This window comes from Coregonus clupeaformis, chromosome 13, assembly GCF_020615455.1.
Source record: "Coregonus clupeaformis isolate EN_2021a chromosome 13, ASM2061545v1, whole genome shotgun sequence".
Lineage (NCBI taxonomy): Eukaryota > Metazoa > Chordata > Actinopteri > Salmoniformes > Salmonidae > Coregonus > Coregonus clupeaformis.
Window position 1 is genome coordinate 56,676,970 of NC_059204.1, and position 21,649 is coordinate 56,698,618.

At 42.4% G+C, this 21,649-nt stretch overlaps 1 protein-coding gene across 2 annotated transcripts; it reads right to left on the minus strand.

The window, feature by feature from the left end:
- Positions 1 to 814: 814 nt before the first annotated feature.
- On the minus strand, positions 815 to 6,289 carry LOC121579955 (nuclear pore glycoprotein p62). Of its 2 annotated transcripts, none has more exons than XM_041894971.1 (13): positions 6,178 to 6,289; positions 5,505 to 5,771; positions 4,578 to 4,972; positions 4,369 to 4,452; positions 4,122 to 4,208; positions 3,850 to 3,978; positions 3,565 to 3,661; positions 3,260 to 3,404; positions 3,064 to 3,113; positions 2,620 to 2,754; positions 2,403 to 2,514; positions 1,920 to 1,986; positions 815 to 1,812 (listed from the first exon to the last, which is right to left on the minus strand). In XM_041894971.1, exons 2-13 carry the CDS (start codon positions 5,765 to 5,767, stop codon positions 1,721 to 1,723), a joined length of 1,656 nt encoding a protein of 551 aa, XP_041750905.1. In that variant the 5' UTR covers positions 5,768 to 5,771; positions 6,178 to 6,289; the 3' UTR covers positions 815 to 1,720. The 2 variants fall into 2 exon arrangements, with proteins under 2 accessions (XP_041750905.1, XP_041750904.1); XM_041894970.1 differs by having other exon boundaries at positions 3,565 to 3,688.
- Positions 6,290 to 21,649: the final 15,360 nt, after the last annotated feature.

A 21,649-nucleotide genomic window follows, 5' to 3' on the forward strand; every position in this document is an offset into this window, starting at 1 on the left:
TTCTCCCATCTCCACAGAGGAACTCTGGAGCTCTGTCAGAGTGACCATCGGGTTCTTGGTCACCTCCCTGACCAAGGCCTTTCTCTCCCGTTTGCTCAGTTTGGCTGGGCGGCCAGCTCTAGGAAGAGTCTTGGCGGTTCCAAACTTATTCTATTTAAGAATGATGAAGGCCACTGTGTTCTTAGGGACCTTCAAAGCTGCAGACATTTTCTGGTACCCTTCCCCAGATCTGTGCCTCGACACAATTCTGTCTCAGAGCTCTACGGATAATTATTCTACCTCGTGGATTGGTTTTTGCTCTGACATGCACTGTCAACTGTGTGCCCTTATAAAGACAGGTGTGTTCCTTTCAAAATCTTGTCCAATCAATTGAACTTACCACAGGTGGACTCCAATCAAGTTGTAGAAACATCAAGGATGATTAATGGAAACAGGATGCACCTGAGATCAATTTCGAGTCTCATAGCAAAGGGTCTGAATACTTATGTAAATAAGGTATGTTTTTAATTTTTATACATTTGCTTTAAAAAAAATCGGAAAAACATTTTGCTCGTCATTCTGGGGTATTGTGTGTAGATTGAGGGGGAAAAATAATTTCATCCATTTTAGAATAAGGCTGTAACGTAACAAAATTTGGAAAAAGGGAAGGAGTCTGAATACTTTCCGAATGCAGTGTGTGTAGACACTGACAGGGGGCACTGTTTTTAAGTCACCGCTCCTCAATCTTGCACTCCCCCACCATTTCCAAAAAATATTTTGGAAGCTATATTTGTTTTTGCCACGTTTATTCTATTACAGATACCTTAATATAACGTATCATTAAAAAAAGTTGTCCCCACTACAACAAATACTTTACATGTAATCTTTGAAACATCTAATTGAAATACTGTGGAATTCCATTGATTCCTATGGAGGACTGCCAATATGGCTGACCGGTGGCTTCAAAGCCTCTCATTGGCCAGTAATCTATCAAATGCTAATTTTACTGTTAGGGGATACCAACGCTTGGTTTGTCACAAAATGATATGCACAGTATTATTAGGAAATAAATTATTTTCTGCTTTGCATAGTCACTTGACTATCTTTACAATGATCTGCCGTTGTCGAGGCTAGTGTATGTTCCTATGTGGATGTGATGAATTATTGTAGTCAAGGCTTTGATGCTGAATTCTATAAATGCTTTGAGGTGATAGGAACTGGTGGGGGAGGGATATGAGTGTGCGCTCAACAAATACAGTATCTCACACTGAACAAAACATGTTGTGCAGACTTTAAATCTGGAATTGTGCATTCATTACTTTCTTGAACGGCCAAATAAATGTGGTGTTGGTTAATTGAGGCTCGATTTAATCCATAGCACTGAAGACCTGCATTCACGGTAAATGCTGCATATGTCGACTCAATCGGAAATTACCTTTAAATTGCTCTACAGCGCTGATCTTTAGTGTACTGGACTGAATCGACCCCTAAATCATATTAGAGCACAATATGTGACGCATTATTCTTTACTCAAAGAATGTATTATTTGCCCATCACCGGTGTGGAAATTTGAGAAGTACATATCTAAAACCCTAGCTTGGAGTATTTTTCTATAAAATCACAATTGATGCATTAAGCACATCTTTATCATAACTCCTCAAATCTTCATTGCATTCAAAAATAAACTAGCATAATGCACATATTCACAATATCCTTTTCTGAGACATTACAATTCTCCAAGTCAATCAAATGTTATACGAAAAGTCTTCTCCTGCTCTTTGCGTCGGTTGTCGCAGAGTTTGGACACATCCTCCACCCTTCTCTGTAGAAGCACTGAGGAAAGACAGGGAGATATTACAGAGTTAATATGGATTGAAGGGTCAAGTTAGTTGTGGAAGTTGTTTACTCAAGCTTCTCCAGACCATAGGTTAAATACTGACCGGAGTTCTGGTCAATCCATTGCAGAGAGTCCATGTGGGCATTGAGAATTTTACAGATCTGCTGAAGCTAAAGAGGAAAAGTGACAGCATAACTAATTATTCAATTCCTCCTCACTAAATAAACCAACCAAGGGTGTATTCATTACAGGTAAAAATAGTTACAGAAATGTGCTGTATTTTCAAAAAAGTATATTCCTAGTTATACAGTATGTACACATCACTTAAATTACCTCATACCCTTGCACATACACTCTGTATTAATGAGCACATTGTACTGGTACCCCTTGTATAGTCAAGTTACCGTTACTTATTGTGTATCTATTATTACTTGTTTACTTTTCTATTATTTCTCTATTTTCTTTCTCTGCATTGTTGGGAAGGGCCCATAAGTAAGTACTCCACACATGTTGTTTACAAAGCATGTGACATAACATTTTATTTAGAATAACGGTAGAAATATATAGAAAATATTTTCTCTCTCACCGGGTCACTGGTATCAGCTGGCCCACTAGATGTGTTCAGGTGTTCAATGATTTCCTTGAGATCTTGGGACATCCTCTTCAGCTGGGCATCCACGTTCTCTGCAAGCTTGTACCTTCAGAAAGAGAACGCATAAAGATGAAATATCACAACCATATAGTCATGACTCAGTTCTCACTGTGCATTGGTTCTCACTCAAAGCCCTTTGGTAAAACCTTACGTTCTCTCGCGTTCCTCGTCTGCGTTCTGCATGTAGATTGTTCCACTCTGTTCTTTGACAGACTCCTCCAGCGGGGACAGCAGGTCCTCCAGCTCCTTCTGTTGTGACAGGATGAAGTCCAGCTCCTGGTCCAGCCTGGGATGGGTTAGAGAGCAGAAACACAAGTTCATCCAATAACTTTGACACAATAGTAACACAATGACTACTTATCACAGATAAAGGACAGAATTCGGAATTTACATTTACATTTTTGTCATTTAGCAGACGCTCTTATCCAGAGCGACTTACAGTTAAGTGAGTGCATACATTTTTCATACTGGTCCCCCATGGGAATCGAACCCACAACCCTGGCATTGCAAGCGCCATGCTCTACCAACTGAGCTATAGGAGGGACGAATCTGGTGTATCAAATACTGTATTAGAAATAAACCGGTTAACTCCTACCTTCTTTGGTCCAGTTTCACCTTCTCCATCTCCCTGTGCAGTGATGTGATCTGTAACAACGAGATGAACATCCTCTTTTAAAATCTGCCATGAAGAGACCCTGAAGTTCAATTGAAGGCCATTTCATGATTAAAACAAATAGCATTGCCTAGATTCTAGTGGTGCAGTGATCACGAGAAGTGCCATGTCTGTTTACCTTCTCTCCGTTCTCCACCAGCATGCGGTCCCAGGCGTTGACCTGGGTAGCCTGCTGTAAGAAGTGCCTCTCCTGGTCCTCTAGCTCTAGACTCCACTTGTTGATGAGACCCTCTAGTTGGGCGTAGGACATCACTGGAGGAGCACTGTAGAGGGGGAGTAAGGGGACAGTTTCACATTGAAACGACTAGGTCTACGAGTAGATAAGGATGTATTTAGAGAAATGCAAAGGTTGAGGATACAGATGCAGTGAGCTATTGCAGTGAGTTGTTGTAATGAACTGGGCTAGGCTGAACCCTGCAGTACCTTGCTGTAACAGTAGTGATGGTTGTGGCTACTCCAGTGATGGGGGCCGTTGCACCGATGCCAGTGGCGCCCGCAGGTTTCATACCCAGTGAAAAACCTGTTGTAGTGCCAGTGGTAGGGGCAGCTAAAACATTAAAACCATTACAGTGAAGAATTCCTCAATACGACAAGAATTAATCAATGACAAATAAGCCCAGTTACAGAATTTTGCATAAACAAGCAACAATATCAAGCTCTAGTTATTCCAATAACCCTGTATGATGTAACAGTGAACCAGTACGGTACCTGTGCCAGCTGGGGCGGTGGTGGTGGCAGTGACTGCTCCCAGGGGTTTGAGCATAAAGCCCAGGGTACTTCCTGCTGTCGATGTGGCAGCCGGGGCAGTAGGGGTGGCTGAGGTGGGGGCAGCACCCACTGATCAGGAGAGAGTACGGGTAACAGACAAGGAAATTAATGCCACCACAGAATGTCAGAAAGACCATTTCACCTTAGTTATTATGAGTTAGTTGCTGACACTAGATATTTCAGGCAAGAGTTAGGGGATAAAACTCCCAAACCTGTGACTGCTGCTGCTGGTAGAGCAAAGAGCGAAGAACCTAATGAGGTCTGGGTAGCCGGGGTAGTTACAGCGGGGGCTGGAGTAGCTTTAGAGAAAGAAAACTAGATCAACTTGATATTAGTTGAAAAACAGGCACACATATGCCCATTCAAAGATAGCACATTTTCAAACATTTTTTGTTCTCCAATGTCAGCTATTCATTTGATTAATGACACATGCCAAATGTCTCTGACTCCCCCATTTACCTGAAGGTTTGACGCCAAACGCAAATCCTCCACCCTGGGTTGTGGTTGGTGCAGCTGTTGAGGCCGGGGCCACAGAGTTCAGACCTGAGGAAAATAAAATACAATCATTCAGGATGCACAAAACACATTTATGTAAAGTAATCATGTAATTTACAGTACGTTACCCATGATCTGATCAACTGAGCTGACTAGAAGCGCAGAAAACTCACCTGTGGGTTGGTTTCCCAGGGAGAGGGTTGCAGGGGCGCTGTTCCCAAATGAGAAGCCCCCTCCTGGGGTTACAGCAGGGGCTGGGGTGGCCTGGACCTTGGCTGCACCAATACTAAACCCACCTCCCATCATTTGGGTGGATGCAGCAGGAGTTCCTAAAGAGAGCCCACCGGCTGCTGCTGGTTGGGCCTGAGTTTGCGCAACAGGGGCTCCAAGCCCCCCTGCGTTCCCGAAGCTGAACCCCCCTCCTGTGGGGACAGCAGTGGTTTGTGTGGCAAAACCCCCACCATGTCCAAAGCCTGCCCCAGAGGTGGGGGTTGCCATCCCCATAGTTAGCCCAGTCGGTTCTGGTTGAGAGGCTGGTGTGCCCAGATTGAGTTTAGCAGTGGGAGTACTTGAGATAAAAGTAAGAGAAAATAATGCATTAGAAAATCTACATTACAATCCTATTAAAAGCTTCCTGGCTATCCAGACTCCTTGTTCAGGCCAAACGCTACGCCACGCCCACAGACGTTAGTTTCTTCTCCGCAATGAGTCTGGATCTGAGAACCTCCCCGACCCTTCATTGAATGCGAACACATTCAGGGCCGTCTGAATGGTCCAGAAACTGATTGGTTGGGCTACATCCGGAAAACACGTGGGTAAGGCGGCAGTTTGAATATTGATCATTGGCTTTGATTGGTTAGCGACGATCCAATCACTGATAACTGTTTCGTATAACACCCCTTGTTCCCCTCATCACCAAAACCGACTTCAAAGATTGCAGTCTTAGACTAAAGTATGTAGCAAACGACAGAGCAGCGGAATAATTGAGAGAGTTGTCAGGCTAACTAAAAGCTAAACAGGCAACAACCTACCTAAGATTAATATAACAGTGCTATAACTATCCAAACATCCATGTAAATTACATAATCCAATGCACCCACCCAAAAGAGAAGCCTCCTCCTGCAGGAGTACTGCTCTGTGTAGGGTTCCCAAAGCTGAATCCTCCAGTTGAGTTTGTAGTGTTCGGGGGGGCAGCTGCTGGGGCCTGGGCAGGATTGGGGGGTCCAAAAGAGAAGCCACCACCTGGAGCTGCAGGTGCGGCACTTGCAATCCCAAAGCCTGTGACTGGGGCAGCTGTGGTTTTGGGAGCTCCAAAGCTGAATCCAGTATTGGACGCTTGTCCAAAGTTGAATCCCCCACTCATTGTCCTATATAGGAAGGAGGACACAAATTAGAGATTAATACAATGTCATTACATCGTACCGATGGCGTTGCAAGCGCCATGCTCTACCAACTGAGCTACAGGGGACTTCTTTGACTTAGCTAGTTAAGATAGGCAGCAAGCTAACTAGACTAGTTCAGCTGTTTAACTACAATATGATAATCTATTTTTACACTGACCATATTTATAAATAGCCATTCTGGGAGAACTGTAGCTAAACTATAGCAAGTTAGCGTACTTAGCTAACTAACGTTAACGTTCAATGACTAACTAGCTAGCAAGCTAACGTTAGCTAGCTCGCTACCAAAATACGAACGCGATAGCAACGTAGTGAACAAAACGCAATATTATATTGTAATACTACCAGCTAAACAACTGTACAATTACCATACCTTCCCTCTTCTTCCGACAAGAGATGAAATTGAAAAACGAACGCTATATGCGCGCACTATGAATGAGCGGTTTTCTTAATTGCGGAGGCAACATAGCTGTGTAACTAAGTACTTCCGGGTAAAGCATTTTTGGAATCCTTCATAATAAGAGTCCCTTCCTGTATACTTTGTAAATGAATTAGGGCGAAAATGTTGGCAAATTTGCACAATTATCGATATATTTTACAATACTTACCATACAAAGAAAAATTAAAAGTATTTATATGAGATATGTGATATGTTTATTTCTTATCTAAATGGTCAACAATGTGTAGTGTCGAGTCAATGTTGCTAATTATTGCTGTTAAACAAAGGAGTCCGCTTATACTGAACTTTGATCATACATTTTATTCATATCACAAGATTTCAGCATAAGTGTACAGATGTATATAGCATCCGGAGAGCAGTGGTTTCAGTGGTTCCCAAATTGCAATGTCTGCTCTGCTCTTCTTCGTTTTTACCCAGTATATATAATCTTCCCCAAAATATGGGTGGCTCCCTCTACTGTCCAATCCCCTATCTACAACACACAGACTTCTCTGTCCTATGTGGCGTCACACTAAAACAATTCCCTCTGACACTAAATAAACATCCTCTCAGGTTCCACTTAAAACCATTAACAAAGTCATAATCTTAATACACTACAAATGTTTTTTGTGTTTGTACTCCTATCATTTATTGCACCACACACCCTTTTATGTACGTTGTGTCGCAGTAAAAGGGGTCCATACTACTCAGGAGCACTTGTAGTTTCCAAATCCAGAGTTTACACCCAGAGGAGCGTTGCTGCTCATTTTGCGGCCCGTAAAGAGTGACCAAGCAGTTTACATGCACTAAGTTTTTTCATATTGGTCATACATATTGCAGCATACACAATTCCCTGTACGCTGTGTCGTTCCCTGTACGTTGTGTCGCAGTAAAATGGGGTCCATTCTACTCCGGAGCACCTTTAGTTTCCAAATCGACTGGTACTGTGGATTTGTGCAGTCGCAAAAACCATCAAGCGCTATGATGAAACTGGCTCTCATGAGGACCGCCAAAGGAAAGGAAGACCCAGAGTTACCTCTGCTGCAGAGGATAAGTTCATTAGAGTTACCAGCCTCAGAAATTGCAGCCCAAATAAGTGCTTCACAGAGTTCAAGTAACAGACACATCTCAACATCAACTGTTCAGAGGAGACTGCGTGAATCAGGCCTTCATGGTCGAATAGCTGCAAAGAAACCACTACTAAAGGACACCAATAATAAGAAGAGACTTTCTTGGGCCAAGAAACACGAGCTATGGACATTAGACCGGTGGAAATCTGTCCTTTGGTCTGGAGTCCAAATTGGAGATTTTTGGTTCCAACTGCTGTGTCTTTGTGAGATGCAGTGTAGGTGAATGGATGATCTCTGCATGTGTAGTTCCCACGTGAAGCATGGAGGAGGAGGTGTGATGGTGCTTTGCTGGTGACACTGTTTGTGATTTATTTAGAATTCAAGGCACACTTAACCAGCATGGCTACCACAGCATTCTGCAGCGATACGCCATCCCATCTGGTTTGTACTTAGTGGGACAATCATTTGTTTTTCAACAGGACAATAAAAAAAAAAAAAACAGGACAATGACCCAACACACCTCCAGGCTGTGTAAGGGCTATTTGACCAAGAAGGAGAGTGATGGAGTGCTGCATCAGATGTCCTGGCCTCCACAATCCCCCGACCTCAACCCAATTGAGATGGTTTGGGATGAGTTCGACCACAGAGTGAAGGAAAAGCAGCAAACAAGTGCTCAGCATATGTGGGAACTCCTTCAAGACTGTTGGAAAAGCATTCCAGGTGAAGCTGGTTGAGAGAATGCCAAGAGTGTGCAAAGCTGTCGTCAAGGCAAAGGGTGGCTACTTTGAAGAATCTCAAATATATTTTGATTTGTTTAACACTTTTTTGGTTACTACATGATTCCATGTGTTATTTCATAGTTTTAATGTCTTCACTATTATTCTACAATGTAGAAAATAGTTAAAATAAATAAAAACCCTTGAATGATAGGTGTGTCCAAACTTTTGACTGGTAATGTATATTTAGACTGGATGAAATTAATTGTTTTCTTTGTAGCTAGCCATCTAGCTTGGTTGTATGCTACAGTAGGCTAGTACAGTAATGTTACAGTACAGTGGCTATCTACACCTTTACTGAATGACTACAATGTAGCCTGAACACTTCTGTCTTGATAGTTGGCCTTAGACATTGATAAATGAACATATGGAGAGATCACAAACTCATGCAGCTGTGGTGGTGTCACTTATTTAGCCATTTAACTGCTTTAAAGAGTGAAAATACAACAAGCCTTTATTCATACCAGCAGGTATCCCATGAAAAAGTGATGTTGACTTCAGTGGGACAACCAGGTAATTAAAGCTCAAATGTTCTGTGCACTCACTAGATTTAAGTGTGTGTGTGTGTGTGTGTGTTGTTCAGTGGCTGATTTTCTCAAATAAAATAGACAAAGATAGTATCAGCAGTTCTCAAATCAGATGAGACACACCTGGTCTCATTAATTTATAGATGTTACTTAGATTGAGAATGATTTCCATATCTATTATTGCTCATGGTGTAACTATGTGCTGTTGTTTTTAAACACACAGCAAACAAAAAGCTTCCACCATTGTGGGTGCCATGTAGACACGTGGCCACTTAATTTGTGTGGATATCTTTAAGTTATGCATACTTCATGTTAATATTCCATTACCCTAAGTTCTCCATTCTCAAAAGTGAAGCCGCCTGGCCCTAGCAGGAAGGACCAGAGAAAAGTGTTGGCTAAAGCTATGAATTCATATTGAGTAAAATTGAGATCACTCAAGTTCATATTTAGATTTAGAGTGACTGACATGAATTGGAGCATGAACAGGCATAGTCTACACTCGGAACAACGGATATGTAATGCATTTGTCAACAACGGTTGTGCCAATTAATGCATATCACAACGGTTGAGAGGTGTACAGTCGTGGTCAAAAGTTTTGAGAATGACACAAATATTAATTTTCACAAAGTCTGCTGCCTCAGTTTTTATGATGGCAATTTGCATATACTCCAGAATGTTATGAAGAGTGATCAGATGAATTGCAATTAATTGCAAAGTCCCCCTTTACCATGAAAATGAACTTCATCCCAAAAAAGCATTTCCACTGCATTTCAGCCCTGCCACAAAAGGACCAGCTGAAATCATGTCAGTGATTCTCTCGTTAACACAGGTGAGAGTGTTGATGAGGACAAGGCTGGAGATCACTCTATCATGCTGATTGAGTTAGAATAACAGACTGGAAGCTTTAAAAGGAGGGTGGTGCTTGAAATCATTGTTCTTCCTCTGTTAACCATGGTTACCTGCAAGGAAACACGTGCTGTCATCATTGCTTTGCACAAAAAGGGCTTCACAGGCAAGGATATTGCTGCTAGTAAGATTGCACCTAAATCAACCATTTATCGGATCATCAAGAACTTCAAAGAGAGAGGTTCAATTGTTGTGAAGAAGGCTTCAGGGCGCCCAAGAAAGTCCAGCAAGCGCCAGGACCGTCTCCTAAAGTTGATTCAGCTGTGGGATCGGGGCACCACCAGTGCAGAGCTTGCTCAGGAATGGCAGCAGGCAGGTGTGGGTGCATCTGCACACACATTGAGGCGAAGACTTTTGGAGGATGGCCTGGTGTCAAGAAGGGCATCGAGGAAGCCACTTCTCTCCAGGAAAAACATCAGGGACAGACTGATATTCTGCAAAAGGTACAGCGATTGGACTGCTGAGGACTGGGGTAAAGTCATTTTCTCTGATGAATCCCCTTTCCGATTGTTTGGGGCATCCGGAAAAAAGCTTGTCCGGCGAAGACAAGGTGAGAGCTACCATCAGTCCTGTGTCATGCCAACAGTAAAGCATCCTGAGACCATTCATGTGTGGGGTTGCTTCTCAGCCAAGGGAGTGGGCTCACTCACAATTTTGCCTAAGAACGCAGCCATGAATAAAGAATGGTACCAACACATCCTCCGAGAGCAACTTCTCCCAACCATCCAAGAACAATTTGGTGACGAACAATGCCTTTTCCAGCATGATGGAGCACCTTGCCATAAGGCAAAAGTGATAACTAAGTGTCTCGGGGAACAAAACATCAACATTTTGGGTCCATTGCCAGGAAACTCCCCAGACCTTAATCCCATTGAGAACTTGTGGTCAAATTCCGACAAACTCCAAGCATTGATTATGCAAGAATGGGCTGCCATCAGTCAGGATGTGGCCCAGAAGTTAATTGACAGCATGCCAGGGCGGATTGCAGAGGTCTTGAAAAAGAAGGGTCAACACTGCAAATATTGACTCTTTGCATAAACTTAATGTAATTGTCAATAAAAGCCTTTGACACTTATGGAATGCTTGTAATTATACTTCAGTATACAGTGGGGAAAAAAAGTATTTAGTCAGCCACCAATTGTGCAAGTTCTCCCACTTAAAAAGATGAGAGGCCTGTAATTTTCATCATAGGTACACGTCAACTATGACAGACAAAATGAGAATTTTTTTCTCCAGAAAATCACATTGTAGGATTTTTTATGAATTTATTAGCAAATTATGGTGGAAAATAAGTATTTGGTCAATAACAAAAGTTTCTCAATACTTTGTTATATACCCTTTGTTGGCAATGACACAGGTCAAACGTTTTCTGTAAGTCTTCACAAGGTTTTCACACACTGTTGCTGGTATTATGGCCCATTCCTCCATGCAGATCTCCTCTAGAGCAATGATGTTTTGGGGTTGTCGCTGGGCAACACGGACTTTCAACTCCCTCCAAAGATTTTCTATGGGGTTGAGATCTGGAGACTGGCTAGGCCACTCCAGGACCTTGAAATGCTTCTTACGAAGCCACTCCTTCGTTGCCCGGGCGGTGTGTTTGGGATCATTGTCATGCTGAAAGACCCAGCCACGTTTAATCTTCAATGCCCTTGCTGATGGAAGGAGGTTTTCACTCAAAATCTCACGATACATGGCCCCATTCATTCTTTCCTTTACACGGATCAGTCGTCCTGGTCCCTTTGCAGAAAAACAGCCCAAAGCATGATGTTTCCACCCCCATGCTTCACAGTAGGTATGGTGTTCTTTGGATGCATCTCAGCATTCTTTGTCCTCCAAACACGACGAGTTGAGTTTTTACCAAAAAGTTATATTTTGGTTTCATCTGACCATATGACATTCTCCCAATCCTCTTCTGGATCATCCAAATGCACTCTAGCAAACTTCAGATGGGCCTGGACATGTACTGGGTTAAGCAGGGGGACACGTCTGGCACTGCAGGATTTGAGTCCCTGGCGGCGTAGTGTGTTACTGATGGTAGGCTTTGTTACTTTGGTCCCAGCTCTCTGCAGGTCATTCACTAGGTCCCCTCCGTGTGGTTCTGGGATTTTTGCTCACCGCTCTTGTGATCATTTTGACCCCACAGGGTGAGATCTTGCGTGGAGCCCCAGATCGAGGGAGATTATCAGTGGTCTTGTGTCTTCCATTTCCTAATAATTGCTCCCACAGTTGATTTCTTCAAACCAAGCTGCTTACCTATTGCAGATTCAGTCTTCCCAGCCAAGTGCAGGTCTACAATTTTGTTTCTGGTGTCCTTTGACAGCTCTTTGGTCTTGGCCATAGTGGAGTTTGGAGTGTGACTGTTTGAGGTTGTGGACAGGTGTCTTTTATACTGATAACAAGTTCAAACAGGTGCCATTAATACTGGTAATGAGTGGAGGACAGAGGAGCCTCTTAAAGAAGAAGTTACAGGTCTGTGAGAGCCAGAAATCTTGCTTGTTTGTAGGTGACCAAATACTTATTTTCCACCATCATTTGCAAATAAATTCATAAAAAATCCTACAATGTGATTTTCTGGATTTTTTTTCTCTCAATTTGTCTGTCATAGTTGACGTGTACCTATGATGAAAATTACAGGCCTCTCTCATCTTTTTAAGTGGGAGAACTTGCACAATTGGTGGCTGACTAAATACTTTTTTCCCCCACTGTACCATAGTAACATCTGAAGACCAATACTTGTGTCATTCTCAAAACTTTTGACCACGACTGTACACACTTGCAATGTAACCTGCATCCGTTGTTAAACTTGAGTGATGACTATGCCCTAGAGGTTTTGTAACTTCACATGATGTGGTCCTCTGTAGCTCAATTGGTAGAGCATGGCGCTTGTAACGCCAGGGTAGTGGTTCGATCCCCGGGACCACCCATACGTAAAAATGTATGCAAACATGACTGTAAGTCGCTTTGGATAAAAGCGTCTGCTAAATGGCATATTATATTATTATTATTAGGCCTATGTCAATACAGATCTGAATGTTTTAGATCATTTCTACTGTACACTGTTGATAGTAGTTGATGCCAAAGCTAATCATTGAATGTTCTACTACATGGACTGTCAGCTTGACAAACTTCTGTGTCATATGAACACACACGCCAGGGATTGCCAGGGTGAGTACACTGAGCAGTCGGGAAAAGCTCATATTGTGCATTTAGTGACTGAATGCAACAAAAATGAAAAGGCACAGCAACGTGATAACACGGTTCACTCTCTGCCTCTCAATCACACACTCACATAGTTTAGCTTTATGATTATTCTCATTTAAGGTAATTGGGACTTTATTTCAGGAGAGGAACGACATGCATGACCTGGCTCTCCTCTCTGCTGAGACCGATCCTGTCCCAGCAGCGCAGGCCCAGCTGTAACAGTGGTCCTCCCTACAGGCTGTCCTGCTCCGCTCCCCTTTGGCACCAACTCCTGCCACAACAAGAGGATTCCTCTGTAGAGTTCCTGCTGGATACAGGTAATCCAAATGATATCACTCACATACTTGTGTGCAGGCACTAACTCATTCTGTCACACACACACTTGATTTAGGTTAGTGTATAGTAAAGGCTTTGTCTTTAAAATAATATTGTGCCCCTTTCAGATCTGCCAAGCACACCTCTGCCAGCCACACCACCACTGCCCTCGACAGCTTCTCCACTGGGCCCATCAAGAGATGAGGTTGCCTCTTAATCTTGGACCACAGCCAATGGACAGAGCCCATTAGAGCTGCCAGTAATGTACCACAGGGAGGAAGAGCTCCTGAAGTGGATGGACCTGCTTTGCTCTTAACACCAGCCAGAGAAGCTCCTAGAGACCCACATCTGTGGCATTATGTTACTGCAGAGAGTGAAATAGTCAGTGTCCCAGTCATGTCCCCTGCCACCCGCACTTACACAGCAGAAAACCTCACAAATTCAAGGATGCCATTTGAGGATTTTGCTGCCGCTGCCTTCTTTCAAATGGGAGCTGGAGGCCTCGAAGCAGAGGGAGGCAGTGAGGAAGCAGCGAACTTAGGAAAGAGAAAATCCTCAGAGCAGTATCCCTAGAGCAGTCTGTACAGGTTCTGCCACCAGCCGCTGAAACAAGGACCAAACAGCCCTCACCTACCGGCTTTCCTTGAGTGGCAGGAAAATATCTACTGCCTAGCCAAAGTGTTTTCCCTGTACCTGGCACAGGGCATTGGCGGGAGCTCCAACAGTCTGCCTTTTATGATGAAGATGAAGCCGACAAACATGGCAGATCTGCTTCTAAGCAACTTTGCAGTACCGATCGCAACCGCAGGGCTCTCCACACACTGGCTGCCCTCCAGGACACCTACAGCACCCGATGTCACAGGAAGACCAAAAAGATCATTAAGGACTAAAACCACCCGAGCCACGGCCTGTTCACCCCGCTATCATGCAGAAGGCGAGGTCAGTACAGGTGCATCAAAGCTGGGACCGAGAGACTGAAAAACAGCTTCTATCTCAAGGCCATCAGACTGTTAAATAGCCATCAATAGCCAGCCTCCACCCAATACCCTGCCCTGAACTTAGTCACTGTCACGAGCCGGCTACCACCCGGTTACTCAACCCTGCACCTTAGAGGCTGCTGCCCTATGTACATAGACATGGAATCACTGGTCACTTTAATAATGTTTACATAGTTTTACTAATTTCATATGTATATACTGTATTTTAGTCAATGCCACTCCGACATTGCTCATCCTAATATTTATATATTTCTTATTTTCATTCTTTTAGATTTGTGTGTATTGTTGTGAATGTTAGATACTACTGCACTGTTGAAGCTAGGAACACAAGCATTTCGCTACACCCACAATAACATCAACTAAATATGTGTATGTTACCAAAAAAAATTGATGAGACTGAAAGGTAGAGATGGATGGTGGAGAAGGATCCCCTAAATGATCCTCCAGGAACCTTAACTTTTTAGTGTATAAACATTGGGTTGTTGTTTTAAAACAGTAAAAGTTTGTTTTCTAGTAATCTCTCCTCCATCAGGCTTCTTTTTCTTCTTTGGACTTTATATGGCAGTTGGCAACCGACTTTATGGTGCCTTACCACGACCAACTGGACTGGAGTGTAGACAGCAGTTCATTTTTCAATCACCCACGTGGGTAGATGCTCCTAAAAACCAATGAGGAGATGGGAGAGGCAGGATTTGCAGCGCGTTGAGCGTCACAAATAGAACTGAGTTCTATTTTAGCGCCTGGCTACGCAGACGCTCGTTGACGCGGGGAGCGGTGTGGGTGCAATGATTGAATAACATGTATGTGTATTTTTATTTTGCAACGCTCGCGCACACAACGCGTGCGGTGTGGTCAGCATGTGAAGCACTATTGTTAAAAAAAATATTGTCTTTATATTCGTTACAATGGCAAATGCAACGTCCTCCAAATGCAAGACGTCCTCCAGCGATGTCTGAAATGTTACTTTTGAAAAGTGAAATCCCAACTATAAACACAGTAAAGTACTGTTAGAAATTGCGTAATTCAAATCTGGTATTGGAATAAGAGAAAACATAATCAAGAGATATTCAATCCAAGCTAAATTTATTATATGCAAAATGTATGTATGATAAGTATGATGGTTCGATCCATTGTTACAGGTTCTTCCTCAAATACTCTGACAGAGAGAGAGAGTTCCCACCTCTCTGTTGGCCAATCAGAGTAGACTGAGCGTGGTTTAGACTTACTCAGCCAATCCGTTGGCGCACGGGTTGGTCCCAAACCCTCGGCGCATCCCTGTTGCACACTGTTGCCAGGCATAAGTTTATCATAACAACCTGTGGAGTCAGCACCCAAAAGACACCATTCCACTGTACTACGTTCAAGGACAGTTCACAGACAACAAAGAGGCAGTGTTCGTATCTGTGAGAAATACAAGTCTTATCTATAAGAAATACAAGTTTTATCTCATCCTAGCCCCTAACGTTCCTCACATGAATCACAGCCTGTTATGTGAAACAATTTATATCAGTATAGTACAAACCTATGCTTATCATTAATGCATTCCTTCTAAGCTATTCATCACTTCAATCCAATTATTAGAAAATAGAACCTCACAGTACACACACTAAAGGGTAAAAAAATACATTAACAAAAGTGCTTTTTAGACAACTTTTTAGGCATTTGGCCTCCCGAGTGGCGCAGCGGTCGAACATGCTGACCACACCGCACGCGTGGCTTTACCGTACTATAAAGCAATCAGGTCAATTAGGTGCAGCTGTCAGATGACATTGCAAACAGGTTGACAAGAAACCTTTTTCAATAGCATGGCAACACTTTATGCAATTTAAATCACAAAACATCATATGGCAACTTAGCCCTACTGTTAGAATGCCAAATTCATGACATTAATATAATAAACATTTGGATATTGTCCTATCCATATATATTATGAATAACATATATATAAAATACAATATTCCGGTAAAAGTATATTAATATCATGAATTTGGCATCCTATTTATAGGGCTAATGGTAATCACTTCTAAAGATCAATTATGAATGAATTATAGTATACAGTGATGTAAAGTACTTAAGTAAAAATACTTTAAAGTACTACTTAAGTAGTTTTTGGGGGTATCTGTACTTTACTTCACTACATTCCTAAAGAAAATATTGTACTTTTGATACGTAAGTATATTTAAAACCAAATACTTTTAGAGTTTTACTCAAGTAGTATTGTACAGGCTGACTTTCACTTTTACTTGAGTAACTTTCTATTAAGATATCTTTACTTTTACTCAAGTATGACATTTGGGTACCACTGATAGTATACCTAGCTACACGCTGAAATGATGGTGTCCTTTGGCCAAATCAGATGTCAATGTACTACAATGAATGTAGCCTACATAAACTCAACCTCAATCCGATTTTCTTTTGCATAGCTTGTGTAAAACAAGTTAGAGGAGTTACTTTCAACTATTCAATGTTATTAAGGTAGAGAGCATAGCTATGCAAATGAGTATGGATCAAAATACATGTGTTGACATGATAGCTCAGCAGAAACGAACACGGCTTGTTTCCAAAGCTAAGCAAGGGTACATAGAGGTAGCCATATGGATGGTAGACTCTTCTTCTTCATGATATAATGGCGGTCCACAAACCAACGTTAAAAGTGCATGCGCCACCTACTGTGCTGGAGTGTGTGGTCAATCACAGTTTACAACATTTCTAAATCCTCCTACCTAACTCAGTACTTCTGAGAAAATAAATAAGAGCCATACTAACTTCTAATAGACCCTCCCCCATCCCCCAAATCCCTTCCAAAGCCCCCAACCCCGTCCAACCTCAATGACCCTACAATTCAATCTTTCCCTCTCTTCAACATACTTACAACAATATAACAACACATGCTCCATCGACCATACACTCCAGACACAAACCATTCACATGCTTGCCAACGGCCTCCTGTAGCTCAGTTGGTAGAGCATGGCGCTTGCAACGCCAGGGTTGTGGGTTTGATTCCCACAGGGGGCCAGTATGAAAAATGTATGACTCCAGACACAAACCATTCACATGCTTGCCAACGGCCTCCTGTAGCTCAGTTGGTAGATCATGGCGCTTGCAACGCCAGGGTTGTGGGTTTGATTCCCACGGGGGGCCAGTATGAAAAATGTATGCACTCACTAACTGTAAGTCGCTCTGGATAAGAGTGTCTGCTAAATTACTAAAATGTAATGACGAGTACAATGTCCTAAGCGCAAACGCCACCTCTTCCTTCGTAATCTTGGCCACAACCTTTATTTGGAGGGCATATAAATGCCGGCCCTTGTGCTCAGAGTCCCATCTCTTCTGCCACACATCTGTCAAAATGGTTCTGATCTTACATTTATTTGGCCTCACCTCTACCCAGTGGAACATTAATATAAATTATATCTCGTTTCAAAGTTATTTTGGCTAACTGGTCTACAATTTCATTCCCTTCCACACCCGAATGTGCTGGGACCCAGCAGAATCTCACTACTACACCCACTCTCTCAATTCTCCATAATAACATTAATACCTCCAATAGTAGGTCACCCCTATTAGATGTACCAGATGATAAACTATTTAATACAGACAGAGAATCTGAGCATACTATAATTCTAACAGGTTGGTCGTCCTCCACCCACTGGAGGTCAACTATAATCGCCAACAGTTCAACTGAGTATACTGACAGTCTTCTACATATCTGCACATCAAATTCAGGAACGTAAACGCCTGCTCCTGTTCGCCCACTATCTGGGTCCATCTGTGAAAAGCAGTAAAAAAGCATAAAAACTTATACCAAGTGGCTTGCGAAAGTATTCACCCCCCTTGGCATTTTTCCTATTTTGTTGCCTTACAACCTGGATTTAAAATTGATTTTTGGGGGGTTTGTATCATTTGATTTACACAACATGCCTACCACTTTGAAGATTCAAAATATTTGTTATTGTGAAACAAACAAGAAATAAGACAAAAAAACTGAAAACTTGAGCGTGCATAACTATTCACCCCCCCAAAGTCAATACTTTGTAGAGCCAACATTTGCAGCAATTACAGCTGCAAGTCTCTTGGGGTATGTCTCTATAAGCTTGGCACATCTAGCCACTGGGATTTTTTCCCATTCTTCAAGGCAAAACTACTCCAGCTCCTTCAAGTTGGATAGGTTCCGCTGGTGTACAGCAATCTTTAAGTCATACCACAGATTCTCAATTGGATTGAGGTCTGGGCTTTGACTAGGCCATTCCAAGACATTTAAATGTTTACCCTTAAACCACTCGAGTGTTGCTTTAGCAGTATGCTTAGGGTCATTGTCCTGCTGGAAGGTGAACCTTTGTCCCAGTCCCAAATGTCTGGAAGATTGAAACAGGTTTCCCTCAAGAATTTCCCTGTATTTAGTGCCATCCATCATTCCTTCAATTCTGACCAGTTTCCCAGTCCCTGCCGATGAAAAACATCCCCACAGCGTGATGCTGCCACCACCATGCTTCACTGTGGGGATGGTGTTCTCGGGGTATGAGAGGAGTTGGGTTTGCGGCAGACATAGCGTTTTCCTTGATAGACAAAAAGCTCAATTTTAGTCTCATCAAACCAGAGTACCTTCTTCCATATGTTTGGGGAGTCTCCCACATGGCTTTTGGTGAACACCAAACGTATTTGCTTATTATTTTCTTTAAGCAATGGCTTTTTTCTGGCCACTCTTCCTTAAAGCCCAGATCTGTGGAGTGTATGGTTTAAAGGGGTCCTATGGACAGATACTCCAATCTCCGCTGTGGAGCTTTGCAGCTCCTTCAGGGTTATCTTTGGTCTCTTTTTTGCCTCTCTGATTAATGCCCTCCTTGCCTGATCCGTGAGTTTTGGTGGGCGGCCCTCTCTTGGCATGTTTGTTGTGGTGCCGTATTCTTTCAATTTTTTAATAATGGATTTAATGGTGCTCCGTGAGATGTTCAAAGTTTCTGATATTTGTTTATAACCCAACCCTGATCTGTACTTCTCCACAACCTTGTCCCTGACCTGTTTGGAGAGCTCATTGGTCTTCATCGTGCCGCTTGCTTGGTGGTGCCCCTTGCTTAGTGGTGTTGCAGACTCTGGGGCCTTTGAGAACAGGTGTATATATACTGACATCATGTGACACTTAGATTTTACATTTACATTTAAGTCATTTAGCAGACGCTCTTATCCAGAGCGACTTACAGTTAGTGAATACATATTTTATTTTTTTATTTTTTTATACTGGCCCCCTGTGGGAATTGAACCCACAACCCTGGCGTTGCAAACGTCATGCTCTATCAACTGAGCTACATCCCTGCCGGCCATTCCCTCCCCTACCCTGGACGACGCTGGGCCCATTGTGCGCCGCCAATGATTCTCCAGGTCGCGGCCGGCTGCGACAGAGCCTGGATTCGAACCAGGATCTCTAGTGGCACAGTTAGCACTGCGATGCAGTGCCTTAGACCACTGCGCCACTCAGGAGATTGCACACAGGTGGACCTTATTTAACTAATTATGTGACTTCTGAAGGTAATTGGTTGCACCAGATCTTATTTAGGGGCTTCATAGCAAAGGGGGTGCATACATATGCACGCACCACTTTTCCGTTATTTATTTTTTAGAATTCTTTGAAACAAGTAATTTTTTTCATTTCACTTCACCAATTTGGACTATTTTGTGTATGTCCATTACATGAAATCCAAATAAAAATCCATTTAAATTACAGGTTGTAATGCAACAAAAATCAATTTTGCAAGGCACTGTAATTGTCAACCAGTTTCCCTATATCACTGACTTCTGACCAATACTCGCTCTCACTGAATTACATTACCCCTCATATACCAGTAGGATTCACTGTTTAGGCAGGAATTGTTGGACTGTGGCTTCAGATTTTATTTCAATACAGGCATCTCTTTATTTAGGTTGATGGCATGACATTGAAACAATGATGTTGATTCAAACATACCATATCACTATCAACATTGAAACAAGGTCAAATAAATAGTTAATCAAATATGAAATTCATGATAATTTAAACCACCCAATTAAATATAGGATGAAAAACAGACGTTGATTAAACAGTAAGAATATGCAAAAATGTCCAAATCCAAAATATGATGAAAATGTGACGTGGATCTGATGTTGCATGTTCACATGAATTTACAACACCACATTACATTAATTTTGTTGCAAGTTCCATGTAGATTCTATGTCAGATTTTTAACCATTCTACATGGAATATTCAACGCAATTTCAGTATAGATAGTTTTGATGATTACATTGAAATTAAATTGATGTAACAACCTGTTAGTCAGGTTAAGTCATTGTATTTAAGTTGAAGTTTTACCCTAATTTCAATGTTTGCAATGCTGGTTGAAATGATATGAAAACAGTACTGGTTGATTACTTTTTGCAAATCCAAATGTTTCAAACATAGATTCAATGTCACAAGACGTTGACAAATGATGTTGAAACAACGTTGATTCAACCAGATTGTGCCCAATGGGTTATGAGTAACCTTAAAGTAAGCCCGTTGGGCTACAAACATTTTAATTGACATTAGAAAACATACAGTGAGGAAAAAAAGTATTTAGTCAGCCACCAATTGTGCAAGTTCTCCCACTTAAAAAGATGAGAGAGGCCTGTAATTTTCATCATAGGTACACGTCAACTATGACAGACAAATTGAGAAGAAAAAAATCCAGAAAATGACATGGTAGGATTTTTAATGAATTTATTTGCAAATTATGGTGGAAAATAAGTATTTGGTCACCTACAAACAAGCAAGATTTCTGGCTCTCACAGACCTGTAACTTCTTCTTTAAGAGGCTCCTCTGTCCTCCACTCGTTACCTGTATTAATGGCACCTGTTTGAACTTGTTATCAGTATAAAAGACACCTGTCCACAACCTCAAACAGTCACACTCCAAACTCCACTATGGCCAAGACCAAAGAGCTGTCAAAGGACACCAGAAACAAAATTGTAGACCTGCACCAGGCTGGGAAGACTGAATCTGCAATAGGTAAGCAGCTTGGTTTGAAGAAATCAACTGTGGGAGCAATTATTAGGAAATGGAAGACATACAAGACCACTGATAATCTCCCTCGATCTGGGGCGCCACGCAAGATCTCACCCCGTGGGGTCAAAATGATCACAAGAACGGTGAGCAAAAATCCCAGAACCACACGGGGGGGACCTAGTGAATGACCTGCAGAGAGCTGGGACCAAAGTAACAAAGCCTACCATCAGTAACACACTACGCCGCCAGGGACTCAAATCCTGCAGTGCCAGACGTGTCCTCCTGCTTAAGCCAGTACATGTCCAGGCCCGTCTGAAGTTTGCTAGAGTGCATTTGGATGATCCAGAAGAGGATTGGGAGAATGTCATATGGTCAGATGAAACCAAAATAGAACTTTTTGGTAAAAACTCAACTCGTCGTGTTTGGAGGACAAAGAATGCTGAGTTGCATCCAAAGAACACCATACCTACTGTGAAGCATGGGGGTGGAAACATCATGCTTTGGGGCTGTTTTTCTGCAAAGGGACCAGGACGACTGATCCGTGTAAAGGAAAGAATGAATGGGGCCATGTATCGTGAGATTTTGAGTGAAAACCTTCCA